Source organism: Zonotrichia albicollis, chromosome 6, assembly GCF_047830755.1.
Source record: "Zonotrichia albicollis isolate bZonAlb1 chromosome 6, bZonAlb1.hap1, whole genome shotgun sequence".
In the NCBI taxonomy this organism is placed as follows: Eukaryota; Metazoa; Chordata; class Aves; order Passeriformes; family Passerellidae; genus Zonotrichia; species Zonotrichia albicollis.
Window position 1 is genome coordinate 16,710,926 of NC_133824.1, and position 16,988 is coordinate 16,727,913.

Genomic DNA, 16,988 nt, shown 5'->3' on the forward strand with positions numbered 1-16,988 from the left:
CTTGCTGGAGCCTCCTTACAACAGCCCATCCAGAGAGCAGTCATGACAGATCTGGCCAGAAGGATTTGTCTCTTTCCCTCTGTCCATTCTGCGCTAGAACTCAGCTGATGCCCGCAGCCTAACTTCTTGCCGTGGCACCTCTATTACATCTCCGGAGGCTGCTGTGGGGCCCAGCCTGCTCTGATCTTCTGCCAGTGAGCTCAGCAGCTCATGTCCTCTGTGCAATGGAGGCTGATCTTCTCTGCTTCACACTAAAACAGGCTGTGGCTTAACTGAGTCCACCACCCCCATTTCTCCAGATGTCATGAGACCATTCACTCCGGCTCCTTTCACCTCCCAGGACTAGCAGAGGCACCACAGACACCCTCAAGGTTTCTCAGTGAGTTGATGTCTTTCGTATGGTAGATGGAAAGACTCAAAATAAATGGCCTAGCTTAATGGACTAATAAATGGGCATTTCCTCACTTCTCATCTGACCAGAGGCTTGCTTCTTCCCCTTTTAACAGAGTGGTATTGTATGGACTAATGCAATGTAATATCTCATCCAACAAACATTGTCTCACTTCAGACCCTTGTGCCTACCACTGCTAGAAGAAGTTTTCCACTTCACCATCACCCTGAGCTTCTCCAGACAATGTTTGGGCAGCCAGAGCTGTTGGTTAAAATCTCTTCTCCTAGGAAGTGATGAAAAATTAGCCTAGTTGCTTAAAGACTGCCCCGCTAGGTGACAAAATCCCTCTGCCCAATTTCCATTTATTCACTTCCTTTCATATTATGATCTACTTGAGTATTTTTCTAGCTGGGGACAAGGATGCTGATGGGAGTCCTGGGCTGTGTCTGCTTCGCACTCACCTCCTTTCTGAGCCTATGAGCCTATTGCATGCATGCTCCTTTGTATGAGCCCAGCCCTGACAGGGATGCCTGGTGCCTGCAGAGCTTTCAGAGAGATAGAGGAAGCAATGAGAGCCAAGAGGGACTCCTAATGTGCAGCTTCCTGGTGACCACATTGGTTTGGCACAGTGTCCTCAGGGCTGAAATGCCCAAGAGGCAAGGTTCTGAAATCACAGCCTTGAATGAGGAATCAGGGCTCTCTGCCCTCAGCAAGCCTGAAATCTGTCTGCCTGACAGATGCAAGTCAGCCACTCCATCCCTAGCCTCAGGCTCTGGGAGAACCCTTCTTGGAGAGAGTGTAGACAGACAAAGGAGACTGGGCCCCCTTCAGCTCTGGATGTGACAGATTTCTGCCCTCTCTGATCATCAGATTAGCTTTTTCCTTTTGGTGGGCTCCAGAGGAATAGCCTCCCAAAAGCTGCCTGAGGGAAGGTTGGATGCTGATCACCTTTGCAGGAAACCTAGGTGTCCTAGGCTGTTTTTTTCAGGAGGTTTTGGCTTCCTGTTGTTGTTTGGCCACGTCTGAGTGTGTGGAAGGAAATAGTCCTCTACTCAAGAAACCAAGCACAAAGCTGAGAGTTAATAGCTTATATCGTCCTGCAGCCACACACTGTCTTCCCTTGTGGATAGATCCTGGCAGCCTCCAACCAATACTTCAAAACTTTCTTGGTTCCCTCTTGGTACAGAGAGATCTGCTTATATTACATTACAATTATTCTTTCCAGGGAACATGGGTTTCTTTGCAGAGTTAAGATGTTTGTCCATAGCTTCACAAGTGATTTGCTGAAGTAGAGAGGTTTCTCCAAACTGGAGTTTGGTAAGTGCTAAGGTGGCACAGACCTGCAATTTGTCTGCCCACCACTGGCATTTTCTGCCTTGCCCTCTCTCCAGCAGCATTTGTTGGAGGGATGCTACACAATCTGTTTCTCTGCAAACTTTCCAGAGGGGGAGCATGGCTCTGACACTCATCACTGTTTGATCTCCAGCATGCTTGGCTTCTGCTCAGAGGGCTTGCACATAACAATGGTGCTTCATTTGAGTGTCTGTTATCACATTGTGCTGAGGTTGACAGATGCTTCCAAGCACAGTTAATGCCTGTCGGCAGCCCCGAGCTCACAAGCTATGGTGTGGGAGGACCTGAAATCCCACTGGGCCACTCAGCCTGGATCCCATAAGCCAGAGGGTTTTTTACCTTCCCAGAAGGTTGGAAAAGTACCCTGGGATTCCCAGTATCACCAGGAGCTCCGTCATCCCTAACATCCAGATATTTGTTAGCACCTGCTGCCTACAATTCATGACTAAACTGTAGAAGATAGATTTTTTTTTGTCTTTGTCATTCACTCAGCTGCTGAGGATCAATGTACACATGGAAAACCTTGTAGCTTCATTTAATATACCTGAGAAAACCAGGTTTTCTGTTCTCCTTCCTGGTACAGGCTGGTAATGATGTGTTCTCCTGTCTTTTGTTTCCTAAGCACCTTTATCTTAGGAGGCTGGTCTCTAACTTTTGCCTTAGAAGAACTGTCCTAGAATGGCTTTAAATTGCTTTATAGAGTTCAAGTGTTCAGGAGAAAGAGTTATGGACATGCCTGCTCTCTGGCCCCAGAATGTGTTCTTAAACTTTGCGGGCTTTCTTTGTGGTCTTAAACTTTGCAGGCTCTTGTCAAGCATCTCCTGCTGTAAGGATGGTCTCAGTTTGTCCCTGGTTCTTGAAGTTGCCATGTGTAAGGAATCTGCCAGACCCTTGATATGACTATTGCCATGGAGGGCTTTCTACATATGATACCAAGGAGTAAGCTACTGATGCCAGGCAGGAGAAATTAAGAGGGGTTGGAATATGCCTGGGCAGTCTCTTAGCTGTTGCATGCACTCCTTGTTCCCAAGCTAAAGATCCAGAAATTGTAAAAGAAACCCCACCCTGGGAAAATCCCAACCTTAGGCAAAGTACCCTTCTTCCTACCCCCCACCCCATTCTTACTCACTTCCCAACCCATCCACTCAGATTCCCTGTTCCTTGCTCCAAAATTCAGTGCCTAAATTTGACTTCCTAGGAATTTATGGGCCATATTTTACTTGCCTTTAAAAAACTTGGAGAGGTTTAATTGTGCGTGTTACAGAACATTTTGAAACCCACAAAACTATTTAAAGCAGAAATCTGAATTTTTCTTTGATGAGAGGGATTGGGGCAGGAAATCACATGCAGTATGAAAAGAAATGTAATAAACAGGGCCTGAGTTGTTATTTCAGCAGCTTGTCAAGAACCTCAGCCATTCCTTTCACTCTTGTCTCCCTTGTCATGTGCCACCTGGCTATCCAAACTGACCTAGAAGGAGACAAAGTGACATAGTGGTAGATATGAGGCACAGGCAGCACCTCTGGGTCACCAGTTTGGCACTTGCCAAGAAGCAGAAGACACTGCATGAATAACGTGGCTGCTCTTACCTTTTCCTCTGCCCTGGGAGTCATCAGGGCCCACCCAAGGCAGGCCTAGGGACACTTTCCCCTCTGGAAGGACGGCAGAGAAGGGAGGGCACCAGTGGCTGGCTCTAGTGCCAGTGTCCCACACTGTTTGCTTTTTTCCCCAGCACATCCTGTGATTGAGAATGGGCAGGTGGAGTGTCCCCAGGGATACAAGAGGCTGAATCGGAGCCACTGCCAAGGTAAGGATGCTGCTTTCATCTGTTTTTCTCCTTCTCACACTCTCTGTTAGAGCTTATTATCTACACAAAATACATTTATCTAAATCCCTGGTTTTGGTCTGCAAAGAATGTGACTTATAAAAATCTCCATGTTCTTATCAAGAATAAAAGAAAACCAGGTAACACAGGACTGTGTGACTCTGCTGACAAGCACAGTGAGCACACAGTTGGGCCAGTACAAGGAAACTCCCCTGTTAAGTCCTACTGACCCAATAAGGACCTGTGTTTATGCTCTGTTAAATGGGAGTGTAAAAACACTTCTTCCATGGTCTGAAGCCACAGAAATTCTGTTTCCTAAAAATATTTGTGAAGGTTATCAGCTTGTTCATTTGTTCATTTACAAGTAGGATAGTGCCAATTTGAACATTTACAAGTGGGAGAGAGCCATAAAAGCAATGCCTTCTGTTCTGACTGTGTCACATGTTCATGCTGCTAGGCTCCCCTTCCTGCCCCAGGTTGCCAGGATCGATCCGTTTCTCACTTCTGTGGTCCCTCAGTTCCATGTGAGGAAGGCACCAATCTCTCCCCTTTTCTCTCTTGTTCGTGTTTATTAGGCATTTCTTGGACCCACACTGGGTTTTTCTGTCCTCTGACTAAAGAGGAATTTTATTGTTCCCTTCTCGTGATCCCCGAAAAGCTGAGAGGTGTCATCTCACATGCAGCAGAGAGCAAACCCAGGGCTGGCAGTCCAATGACTCATCTCTTTTAGCTGGGACTTTCCACCATGCTTACTTAATTAATGATTCAACCTGCCCACATTGTCCTGAGGGAGAACTTTTAACAACACAACAACTATTCAGCTTGGTGCTCAGATCTCATCCCATATGTGGCCACAGACAGTGCTGTGATTATGAGGAGCTACCCAGAGACATAAAATACAAGTTGGGGGAACAAAGCAGCTGCAAGGACTCATGTCAGAAAGCAGAGATCTGCAGTGCCTGCTCTGGATTTCTGTCCCCTGTGGATCAGGGAGGAGCAGAGGGAGATGACAGTGTGGATTTGGATAGGAAGATGTTTTTGCACAGGAAAAAGCATGAACCAGAAATTTGTGCCTCTGGATACTCCTTTGTAAGCTGGACTTGAGAAGTTCTGTTCTTCAGACACTACTGCTTCAAGGTGCTATTCCCATTTCTACTGCTGCAGCAGAACATATGTCAGGAAGCCTTAGCACCTCACTTTAGGGCCTAGAGTGAGCAATTTGGTGGACAGATGTAGGAGAGGCTACATGGGGTCTTCTTTTGCCAGCCCAGGTAGGAGGGGAAACTACCTGGCTTTGTGGGCTATTGTTAAAAAACTGTGACTGGAGGAGGACCCTGGCAGAAGCCCACTTTGCTCTGTTCAGTATGGACAGAAGGGGTTTTGTCCAGTGCCTTCCAGCAGAGGAAGGCACTAGAGGATTTGGCTGCACTACGTTGTGCAGCGAAATCCTACTCCTCCTTCCTTCTGCAGATCCCTGTAGCATTGGTACCCCTGACTGACTTAACTTCTGGCCTGGTCTTCATGGCCCTTTGTGTCTCACCTGTGTATGGAGCAGCTGGTGGGGTGAATGGAGGAGTTTTAGAGCACAGGACTGGGGAGGACCTCTAGGTCATTAAGTCTGAACTTCATCTGTCATTGCTGGCTGTGTGCCTCACAAGACAGCTCCCTCCACCAAGCAGTAGTGCTTTGGCTCTGAGGAATAAGGCAGTGCTGTGAAAGCAGTTCCTGAGTCTTCCACCCCATCCATCTTGAAACAGTTCCTAGAGCACCACTGGATGCTCTGAGGGCACTTGAGGTCTCACCAAGGCCATGTACACTGGCCCTGGGACTGCCCTGTGTCTTTGGCCTAGATCACGTTGGCATTTCTTAGTCTTGGCAGCTCAGAGCTGTCCTGTGAGCAGTAAGTGGGCCTTGAACCCTCTCACTGATGGCTTTCACCTCTTAGCTTGCAGTATATGTTCCTGTGGTTTGTCTTAGGGTTGTGCTGAGGTTACTCCTAGTCCTACTGCTCTGTGCCTCATCCAGCTCTTCCTGCACTGCTTGTGCCTCCTGACACTGCACATTTCATCAGCACAGCATTCTGACTTTTTTGGGCCAAGCCCTTTAGTGAAGATAGAAGGCTACATTGTTCCATGAGGACACCTTCCTCCTTACTCTCTATCTGAAAACTGCCCTCAGCTCCCCTTAATGCACTCTTTGCCAATCCCTGTCTTCTCTGGCTTAGCTCATACATTCGTACATGCTGCTGTAGGAAAGCCTTTACTGCAGGTCAAATGGATGATCCCAATGGTGTTTCCCTAGGATAAACCCAGCTTTCTTCCCAAAGACTGTGTCTGATGAGTGCTGAGTCACTCAGTCAGGGGCAGAGGCAGAACTTGAGGCAGAGCTTGAATGTGATGACTTCACACTTGCTCACCCCATTCTTAGAAGAAGGCACAGTGAGCCACAGCTGGGCCATGACCCTTCTGCCTCTGGATGGGATCTGTCAATGCCCTCCCTGCATGCTGGCGCCAAGTTTCTCAACAAGGATCCTCTGTGGGTGATAGCTCCATGGAAGCAGTATCAGGAATCAGAGAAAGAACAGGACTCGCCATTCCTGGCTTGCAAAGAGCCATGATAATAGTGACCCTGACAGAGTGGCTCACTGTAGGGGCCACATCTGTTTCCCACAAGGACCAAAAAGCAGAGCAGTCATCCACAAGCCATCCTGCAGCTGCAGCAAGCAAGCTCTGCAGATGTGGGACTACTGTCACCACAGAGGTCCCCACTGTGCTGCTTGGTGTAGAGGCTGCCTCGGACACCAGCCCAGCTGGGACCCCTTTGGTTCATAGCACCTGAATGGGAGGCACTGCGTAGGGAGTTTAGCTCACCCTCAGCTTCTTCACATCTCACAGGGTTCTCTTCTCTTCTCTCCACAGATATCAATGAGTGCTTGTTGCAGGGCCTCTGCAAAGATGCCGAGTGTATGAACACCCGTGGCAGCTTCCGGTGTACCTGCAAGCCTGGAAGCATGCTAGACCCGTCCCGCAGCCATTGCGTCTGTAAGTGCTCCAGGGCACCCCTTGGTCTGGGGAGGGCCCTGAGCAGGACCCCGTGGCTGAGTGGAACACACAGCCTGCTTCACATCTCCTTTGAGTGTACCTGAGCCGGGTTGTTCTGCACTTTTGTGCACAATGGGTTCCAGCCATGCATTATTATTCTCCATGGACATTGCATGGTCCCTGAAGAGGCTGAAGAGAATGTGCATGTGGTGTGGCAGCAGAGGACACAGCCCCCTGGGATGAGAGAACTCGCACACGAGCTGGATTTTTTGGGGATGACACTGTTGGGGTAAAGGCCCAATGGTTGATGGCCAGGGTGTGTCCTGGAGAGAAAACAGGGCAGCCCTCGGGCAGGCTGGGAGGCACAAGCAGAGAAGGAGCCCAGGGGGAGAGCTGAGCGTCCCCATTGTCTCTGTGAGAGCTCGGGCACCTCCGGCCCTGACACGCTGTTTGTTTCAGCGGACAAGGCGGTGTCCATGGAGCAGGGGCTGTGCTACCGCTCGGCCGCCGGAGGCGTGTGCACCCTGCCCCTCCCGCACCGCATCACCCAGCAGATCTGCTGCTGCAGCCGCGTCGGCAAGGGCTGGGGAGACAGCTGCCAGGAGTGCCCCACGCCCGGCTCAGGTGAGATGGGCCCGCCTCGGCTCTGCTCTGGTTGCACTGCGCTTGGGGCTTGCCTGGACACAGCTGCAGGGCCCAGAGCTGAGCAGCGCAAATGCTGTCCTGGGAGATGGGTACAGAACCCAGGAAGCAGACCTGGATAATACTGGGAAGATGAAGAGGTCCGTAATGGGAAACCACTCTGTACCAGAGGGAGAACACAGCCATGTGTGTGCCTGGCTTTATTCAACAGCCCTTTTCTGTCCTACATCTTTTGCTGGGAAGAAAGGCAGGTGAGGATGAGTTTGAGTATCTCAGCATGGGATTGAGTGGAAGGAAAAGCACAAAAACCCTCAGGGACCAGAAAAATGTTCAGGTGGTTTGTGCAGAGTATCTTGAGTGCTGTGCAGAGTGCTCAGTGCTGAGGTACTCCAGGTTTGCTTTTATCTGCTCCCTTGGTCGCTTGGACCTTCCTGTGGCATGATCTCTTTCTAGCAGTACTGACCATGGGAAGAGATTTCATTTTTGGGGTCTGGGAATGCCTGTGAGAAACCCACCCTGCTCTGTGAGCACATTCCTTATGCTTGAAGCATTCACCCACTGCAATTGAGATGTGTTTCTTTAAGAATTTAACTCTTAGAAATTACAGAAAATTATAGGATTGGGGAAACAGGCACTTGCACTCACATACATGCCTGCCCATCTTCACTCCTTTATTCCACTGTCCCACTATCGTGTCTGGGTATGGTAAGCCAGGTGATCCCTCCACTGGCCTCCAAATCTGCTTTCTAGAGTTTTGATTTGATTTTCCTTCACAGAGGCCTTCAAGGAAATTTGCCCAGCAGGACATGGCTACACCTACTCCAGCTCTGATATCCGACTGTCAATGAGGAAAGCAGAGACAGAGGAGCTGCCCCTCAGCTTAGAAGAGCAAGGGGAGAACAGCAACTGGACTCTGGACTGGACAGCGAGGAGACAGCAACTGCAGGACAGCCTGCGTGGCAGCATCCAGGAGGCATTCCTCTACCCTGGCACCTCAGCAAGACAGGGTAATGTGGGGTTCTACTGCTTAAAGCTGCTCCATCTGGGCCCCTAGCAAGGGTGGAAAACTTCTCAGGTCCTGTCATATACCATGGATGGATCTCTGGCTGCAAAGGGCTCCCTACATCTGTATGACTGTAGTGTTCCTGAGGCATGAGGCACTAGGTCTTCAGGTCTTTGGAAACAAGGTTGAGTGTTTCAGGCTTCTGCAACTGCATCTTTGCAGTTGGTGCTGACTGGCCAGGCTGCCTCCACCAGGACCTCAGGCCTGCGTGGCGAGCCTAGGACTCTAGTCCTTGGGCTTCTGTCCAGCCCAGCTGGAGGGCAGTGTGACCAAGTGCTTGTGCCAGTATTTGCTGGAGCAGTTGTTCCTGGGGTCTGCACAGTGCCAGGAGTCCAGGTGTGCTGGCTTTGGGAACAAGCTGTTGCAGACAAATGTGAGGGACCGAATGGCAGTGTCTTAGAGGTGGGGTGAAGTTAGGGCAGTCAGGGTTTGAGGAGGATGCCTATCTGTCTTCTCTCTACTCATCATGCACTGTTTCCTTTTCCAGGTGAAATTTCTCCTGCTGTGCAGGTAAGGTTTGTCTGGCTGGAAGGGGGATGTCATACAAATTAACTAAAAGAGTGGAGATTTAGATTAGATATTAGAAGAAGGTCTTTACTGTGAGGGTGGTGAGACACTCGAACAGGTTGCCCAGAGAAGTTGTGGATGCCCCAGCCCAGGAAGTTTTCAAGACCAAATTGGATGGGGCTCTGAGCAACCTGGTCTAGTAGAAGGTATCCCTTCCTATGGCAGGGGGGCTGAACTAGATGATCTTTAAGGTCCTTTCCAACCCAAAACATTCTATGATTCTATTCCTGCTTACACTCTTTTTACTGTTCAGCCAGGCAGGTATGGGAGTTGTGGCTCCAGCCATGTCTACACTGCATCTCTCAGGGACTGAAGCTCTAGATGGGAGGGATTATCTGTGATGAACTCAGTCCTAAAGAGCAAAAGGGTGAATTACAGCAAGGATCTATCCCACTGTAAAAGGACATCATGAAGAATTTTGGTTTGACATTCTGTTCTATGCTGCATATTCAAGTTTGCTCTGCTTTCACTAACTTAATATCAGCTGTACTTACACAGCTGAGTTGTGGGCACTCACTGTCAGACTGGCCTGGCTGTAGGGCTGATGGGCAGCAGGATAAGGGGAACTGCTGTAGTCAGCTTTAGGCATGGTTCTCTCATGGAGCCCAGTGTCCTGCTCAAGCCCAGCTCACCCTGTGTTGAGGTGAGTGCAGCAGGAACACCACTGGAGCAGTCAGGGCAGGAGTCTCCAATACTGGGTGTGTGAATTCACCCTGTCTGATGGAAGCAGCCTGGGGACTGATTTTCTGCTAGGCTCTCCTAGGGCTGTGTGACTTCATTTGAGTCTCACTTGAAAAATCTGTGCCTCTTGATCCGTGCTGTCAGCAGAGGTTTGGCCATATCCCTCCTGAGCATATCTCTCTGTGCTCTCTTGCTGTATCAGCTTATTCCTTGGACACATGCAGCACCTCTGAGGGAAGGGACAGCACTCCCATTGTCACTACTTCATAAACATGAAGTGACTTGGCTCAAGTACATGTGAGAAATCTCAAGACAGGGCAGAAATTTGAACCAAAGTTTCCAAATGTGAAGTCTACGACTTACATTGTTCAGTTACCTGTTTTCTTCATCCATTGTGGAAAGCTCCACAGGGCAGGGACTTGGGACTCAGGTTGTGCTCCAGCATTTCATTTGGCAGCCATAGGTTTGCCTGGAAGGGATGCTGAGAAAGAGCTTCCAGCACAAAACACCCTTCTGGTAAGGGAGCACTGTTGAGGCTGGTCAAAGCAGCAGCTGTCCTCAGCCCTCCAGAGCTGCTGTTGACAGTGGCAATATTTACCATGCCTTGATGACCTTCCTGGCCACCTTGAGGAGATGCCTGCCTGGCAGCAGTGCCCTGGTCTCATCTGCACAGTGTGCTGCCACAGCCCCTCTGTGGGTGGCCCTCGGGGCATGGCCTGAAGCTGTTCTGCCCAGGATGACAACAGAGCAGCCCTGCCAAATGCACCCAGCTGGAACAGCTTCTCCTCCTAGAATGGCGATCTTGGGGAGAAAAAGGAGTCAGGAGGTGGATGGGAAAATGTCACAGGGGTGCTGCATCCCAGTTCCATGCACAAGAATCCTATATTTCTGTCCCTCAGGGAACTGCTGATGCCACTGCAGAGCCTGCCGTGCGCAGAGGTGAGTGCCAGGCTGGTGGGAGGGCAGGGCACGTGTGGGGAAGAGAATGGGGCAGTGAGGAAAGTGGGGAGACTGAGAGCTCATGCCATGCCCCGAGGGCCACCCCTCTCTTCATGGCAGCCCCTAGTGCTGGGCAGGACAGGCTCCTAGCTGGGCTGGCTGTGGGCAGCACAGAGGACCCCATCACACTGGGTGGCTGATGTGGGGCTATTGGAATGTGGGGAGGTGATGGATATCCAGCAAGTGAAGGAGGCTGTGTTAAATAATAAGATGATAGAGTTGCAACCACCCTGCAGCTTCTTCCTATGTTCTTTTTTGCTGCTGTGGTTGCCAGGACAGCCAGCACAGGTAAATCTTGGGTTAGCATCTCTGCCTGGGATCAGGTAGCTTGACCTTCCTCTTTTCTTCTTCCACAGCAGAGGAAGAGGAGTTCTGGCATGGTCCTCGCCAGCCTGGCCCCACTCCCACCTGGGATGCTGCTGCTCCAACACAGGTGCCAGCAGGTGGGTGTGTGTCCACCGGTCATGGGGACTTCCTGCCACAGCCCCTCAGTGCCTGGTACTACAGTGAAATTATGTCCTAAGTTCTGCCCAGGGGCTCTCTCCCTTAACCAGTCTGTTTATCTGCCCACATGCCTCCTTGACTTCCCAAAGAAATTCTCTCACCTGCCACTCTTGTCCCAGCCTGGGCCCAGCTGCTGCCGGCCACGGGGAGTCAAAAGAGCAAAGCTGAATGGGGAGCAAAGTGTTTGTATCTCCGGGTCCTTCCCCTCCTGCAGCTACCCTGCCCGGCACAGCGGTGGCTGCCGAGCAGGACAATCCCACACCCGCTCGGTGGCTCTGGCCCTGTGCCCCGGCCGAGCCGTGCGCTGACTCATCGGGCAGGGGGAGCAGGGCAGCCATGTGGCCCCGGGGCGGCTTGTTTACTGCGCCGGAAACAAGGCCGCTGTTGTTCCAGGCTTGCTCAAGTGTCTGGGAGTGTGGTCCCTGCCCTGCGCCGGGGGCTGGAGCACCTTGGGGAGCGGGCCTGGCGGAGGCACCTTGCTGAGGAATGCGTCTCCTCAATAGCCTTTTGTTTGGGTTGGGCTGCCCCTCACTCCCCCCGCTGGCTTTTTGCCGAGGGGTGTGTGGTGCCCCGCTGCCCCTTCACTGCTGCCTGTGCTCGGCTTAGCTGGGTGGTGCGAGGCGGGGGGCCCTGCCGTCACCCCACAAGTGTCAGGCTCTGCTACCAGGTCTAGTTTAAGGCATAGGGCTGCAGTGCAGTTGAGCACTGGGGCATGCCAGCTCAGGCCGCAGGAGCCCCAGGAGGTGACAGGGTCTGCTGTGTCCTCCCTGCTGTCCCGTGGGTGCAGGCTCTCTGAAGGAGAGGAGCAGGCTCAGCATCGCTCTCCAAGAAGGGAAAAAGCAGCCTCCTGGTATGGTGCTGGGGACACAAAGCAGGCACCAGATTCCATGCACCCTTTTGGTGCTGCTCCCAACCCTGTGCTCTCTCTTTGCAGGGGTCAGTGGCTGTGCCTCCTCACCCCTTTCCTGTGGAGCTGGTGCTTGTGTTCTGACCCCAGAGGGATATAGCTGCTTGTGCCACCCTGGTTACACCTTGGACCCCAGCCGCCTCCACTGCATTGGTAGGTTGGCAATTGATGGTCTGACTGCTCTGCCTTCTGGGCCGCAGCAGCCCATTCAGTCCTTCTGGGGAAGGTCTTCTGGCAGCTGTGCTGAGGCCCTGCCCACTGCTGCTCTGCGGGGCTGGCAGGGGCTGCAAGCAGAAGGTGGTGACTGCTGGTCTTCCTTCCCTGCCTGGTGGTAGATGAAGATGAGTGTCTGAAAGACCCTTGTGCTGGAAAAGGTCGCTGCATCAACAGTGTAGGCTCCTATTTCTGCCTCTGCTACTCTGGGTACACCCTGGCTGTTTCGGCGGGCAAGCAAAGCTGTGAGGGTAAGTAGTGTTCACCTGGCACAGAGCTGCCATCTCTCCAGGGCCTCTTTGTTCTCTCAACCTCACACTCTCTCATCAATGTGCACACACACATGCACACCTGCACATCCTCCCTTCCCACAGGCCTGCCATAGACAGCTTGATCATGGCAATCACTCTCCTGCTTGCTTGGGGATAGGACCTTGCCCATGAAGGTCCAGGCAGGAGTTTGTAATGCCAGCCCTGATCACTGCTTCATGGCTAGGAGGATGCTGGGGCAGGTGGGGGATAGAGGAGAGCCTCAGCACAGATCCCTTGGGTAGAGCCAGCTGCAGGGGGAGCATGTGCTCTCTGGCACCCAGCCTTCCTGGCACTGGTGGAGGAAGACTCAGGACTGTCTCCCTGTGTGTTGCCAGACCGAGACGAATGTGAGCAGCCTTCTATCTGCCGAGGACAGCAGTGCATCAACACACCTGGCTCCTACCACTGCCAGTGCAAGGAGGGCTTTGCCATGGGCCCCAGAGGACAGTGTGAAGGTAAAGCTTGCTGCTTCCAGCAACCCCTGCCCCTCCAACCTACCCTGTACATGGCTGAACACTTCCTTTTCTCATCACTCTGTGTCTCCTCCATTAAGGGAGGTAGGACACTCCCACATTTGTCTGCCCTGTGCCCTCCCCAAGGACTGCCTGTCCTCTCCTTTGACTGCAGGAGGAACAGTCTTTCCTGGGCAGAGGGAATGGAGTTCTCCCAAGATTCTCTTCCATCTCTCCATGGAGTTCCCCAATGACCAGCCCATTCCAGCTTCCCATTATGGAAGGACATGCCTATATATTTTCATGCCACCTTGGCTTTGTCACAAAATTGTCATGCTGGCAGGTAGACTGCAGGGAGAGCAGGCTGCAGAGACTCAGGCCACCCATCCCCATTGCATCCCATTCACATGTCAAGACCTGGGCCCTTCAAAGCTTTCACTCTTGTCAATGTATGTTGTGCTTGATCAAAGACTCCCCTTTCTCAGTAGCTCATCTCCATCACAGAGTGGAGGCTATTTTAGGAGGCAGTACAGGAAACAGGGCATGCACAGAATGCTGCTTCCCCCCACACAGCCTCCAGAAAGCACTTGCATTAAGGACAACTGAGCTGGAGGTTGCATCCTAATCATAGTTACGAAACACCCTGATGAGATGGCCCTGCACAGATGTTCTCTGATCCCTCTCTCTGCCCATGCACATTCCTGGCCTGGGCAACACCCTGCAGCAGTGAGTTTTGCTGCTGACTTATGTCAGCTCTCAGATGTGGGTGTAGGATCCTGAGGGATAGGTGGGGCCAAAAGAGATTTTGTTTAAGCCCCAGCAAACTCATCTCAACTCCTATTGGGTGTCACTGTGCCCTGGAGGGAAACTCTGAGGATCCAGCTGGAAAGGACATTGGAGACTACTGCACTGTTTACCTTTGGGAGCCTGAAAGAACTGTGTTTCTTGGCAGATGTCAACGAGTGCATGGATCCCAGCTCTTGCCCCAGTGGGAGATGTGTCAATACACTAGGATCCTACCAGTGTGTCAGCTGTGGGGCTGGCTACCGGCCCAGGAACGGAAGATGTATTGGTGAGAAATTTGGGCTGCCTCTGGGCAGCACCCCTGCCCCCCACGGCAGCGCTCCCTGTAAGCCTCAAAAGGAGCAGGGGCACAGGCAGCATCCTTCTCCTGCAGTCAGCCAGCCTGTTTGGCCAGAGCATATTGCACTCATAGCTTGTGTGGAGGGACTGCTGTGAGCACCCTCCCATGCCATGTTGCCTTCTGTGTCACACAGATGTGGATGAGTGTCTCGTGGAGGGGACTTGTGCTCACGGGCAGTGTGCCAACCTGGATGGCTCCTTCCGCTGCTCCTGCTACCGTGGCTACGAGCTGGCACCTGATGGGAAGAGCTGCCAAGGTACTAAGGAGCCATGTGTCCAGACGCTCTGAAGTGTCACATACTCAGTCCAGAGAGTTCCCTAGGCTCTCCCTAAGCACTTGGCTCTGTCTGAGTCCTGGCCATCATGCTGGCTAGTTCCCCCAGCACATGTGCCCCTTAGTCATGGTTGCTCTGCGTTTTTTCCTCTTATCCCTCTCTCCCTCATGTGTTTATGCAGACATTGATGAATGCACAGCTCGGGCTCCCTGTCCCTCTGGACTCTGCCTCAATACTGAGGGCTCCTATTCCTGCATGTCTTGTGACATCGGCTATGCTGTCTCCAGAGATGGCAGCATGTGTGAAGGTATCCCTTCCCCGGGAACAGAGCAGGGGGTGCTGGAGGAAATGAGGGAAGAGACATTGCCATAGCTGGGTTACTGGTGGGACAGGAGGGCTTCTTTAGCCTCAGGATCCTTTTCCAACTCTTTAGCTTCCTGTTCAGCAGAGAGCATGGAAGGTTGCGAGCATATGTCACTTGGAGCAGCAGGAAGATGCTTTTGCTCACACAGGAAGGGATGGGGGGAAGGATTCATGGACCAGTGATGATCTAGAAGATGATGACAAAGGCCAGAGGAGTACAGGGGGCCTGGAAACATTGGCAGAGTTGTGTGTCTTTAAGTTCAGAACTGTGTGCATATACATCAAATGTGGGTCTTCAACAGAAGGAGAAACCTTGGGTCCACTGCCTGCCCATGGAGAGACTGTGAGCACCCAGGTTTCATAATTTTTCTCCAGTCTCTAATATAACTTGGACATGTTTAAAAGGAAAAGCTTAGAACAAGGTCTCTGCTGTGCCAGGTATGCTGGCGGAGACTTAACAGCAGCACTGATTTGTGTTGGTTGCAGTGCTGAGACATGAGAGTGCTCAGTCCCAGCTTTACAGCTCAACTGCCCCAGCACAAGCAGCAAAACTCCATCTCTGATGGCTGACTGGGGGGGGATATCCTGGGCTTGAAATGGCTTGATGCAAATTCCCTGTTTGGAGCAAGGAAGGGAAAGGGCAGAGCTGGCAAAGGTATTTGTTTAAAGAATGGCCACGTGCTGAGAATTTATCTCTGGAGCACTGCAGAGCCCTGCAGCCTGCACGTAGCTGGCAAATGTAAGATCTTGCCTTTGATGTGACTCTCAGAAGGATCCCCCTGGAAGGGGGCCTCCAGGAGGGGAGTAGAGGGAAGTTTTCCTCCCTTAATTCTCTCTGTTTTGATGTCTGAGAAAGCCAGTGTGAAATGAACTAATTTTGCATTTGATTTTTGGGTGTGATGGAAGAGCCGTGGTTTGATGCCTTACATCTGCCCTCCCCTTTTCCCAAGACTCCACATGAGCTGCCCCAGCTCAGCCACCTTGTCCCAGCCATTTCATGAGGGCATCTTATCAGGGTTTGATATTGTTTGGGTCACACTGACCTGATGGCAGAATGGTATGTTCCTCCCTGCCTTGGCTGGTGGCCTTATCTGTGGATTTAGGTTTCATATTTGAAACATGATAAGGGTTTTGTGATAGTTTTTTGGTAAATAAACTAGATTTTGGTTCCTGTCCAGAAGGATTCAATAATACTGCTTCTTGCAACCCTTTGAGAGTGAAAAGCTGGGAATTTTGCCTGAGGTGGTAGGGATCGATGCTCTTTGTGCCTGTGGCATGCTCAGTGCTCTGCAAAGGGGAAAGTGTTTCTCCCTACCTTCAGGAGCTGCCAGTCTCAGGGCTTTACCTCCTGTCAGTGCCGTGTTCTCCCGTGCTTGCCCCTACCTCAAGGGCTGCAGGCAGCCTGCTGGCATCTTGCAGCCCTCTGTGTGAGGGAAGGTATCCCTCTCTCCTCTGCTGTGAGCAAAATCCTCAGAGTGACAGCAGATTCCGGCCAAGGCCTGGGAGAGTTGGGTGAGAGAGGGTTTGTGGAGAGCTCTGCAGTTGGGTAAGAGTTGTTGTAGGCCCCTGGACAGCTCTTCCACGAGAAGGATATTGTAGACAAGTCTGGCAAGTGAGAAAGCAGAGCCTTGGAAGGTAGGGCTGGTGCTGCGTTGCTCTGCTGATGTTTGCTCTTGTGCAGTCGGCTGAAGGGAGGATTTGTCAACAACTGTGACTCAGCATTGGCCTCTTGGTGGTTGTTGTATGCAGAGCAGAGGTCTGCTGGAGACAGACACTGGGGTTAGCAGTACCCCTGTGCTCACAGAGTCACAGAATGTCTAAGGCTGGAGGGGACCTCTGGAGTTCATCTCATCAACACACTGCTCAAGCAGAGCCACCAACAGTTGCCTGCCCAGGACTACATCCAGATAGTTTTTCAGTATCTCCAAGAAGGGAGACTCCACAATGTCTTTGGGCAACCTAGGCCAGTGCTCTGCCACTGTCACAGAAAGAGTGTTCAGGCAGGACCTCCTGTATTTCAGTTTGTGCCCCTTGCCTTTGGTCCTGTCACTGGGCACCACTGACTTGGTGCTGGGATAGTGTTTTGCTGGTCCCTATGATGGAAGGGAGTGAAGAGTCTGGGCTGAATCTGCAAACCCCAGTAACAGGGAGTCTCTACCCTCTTCTCACTGTGATGGGATGGTCTGGGAGGACAGCTCAAACCCGCTTTGCAGGCCAACATCTGGGTGATGCCTCTGTGGATGGGGATCTTCTCCAGT

The 16,988-nt window shown here is 51.7% G+C and overlaps 1 protein-coding gene across 4 annotated transcripts in view; it reads left to right on the forward strand.

The window, feature by feature from the left end:
- The window catches only part of LTBP2 (latent transforming growth factor beta binding protein 2), a 70,965-nt gene that overhangs the window by 43,479 nt on the left and 10,498 nt on the right, over positions 1–16,988 (forward strand). For 2 of the 4 annotated variants that reach the window (XM_026792505.2, XM_014267556.3), the window contains 13 exons: positions 3,477–3,551; positions 6,488–6,610; positions 7,070–7,234; positions 8,029–8,259; positions 8,803–8,825; positions 10,463–10,502; positions 10,919–11,005; positions 12,001–12,126; positions 12,309–12,437; positions 12,833–12,952; positions 13,902–14,021; positions 14,227–14,349; positions 14,549–14,674. In XM_026792505.2, the coding sequence (XP_026648306.2) occupies positions 3,477–3,551; positions 6,488–6,610; positions 7,070–7,234; positions 8,029–8,259; positions 8,803–8,825; positions 10,463–10,502; positions 10,919–11,005; positions 12,001–12,126; positions 12,309–12,437; positions 12,833–12,952; positions 13,902–14,021; positions 14,227–14,349; positions 14,549–14,674 (1,488 nt within the window). The remainder of the gene's footprint in view (positions 1–3,476; positions 3,552–6,487; positions 6,611–7,069; positions 7,235–8,028; positions 8,260–8,802; positions 8,826–10,462; positions 10,503–10,918; positions 11,006–12,000; positions 12,127–12,308; positions 12,438–12,832; positions 12,953–13,901; positions 14,022–14,226; positions 14,350–14,548; positions 14,675–16,988) is intronic. The other 2 variants (XM_074542619.1, XM_074542620.1) reach the window with 2 other exon arrangements.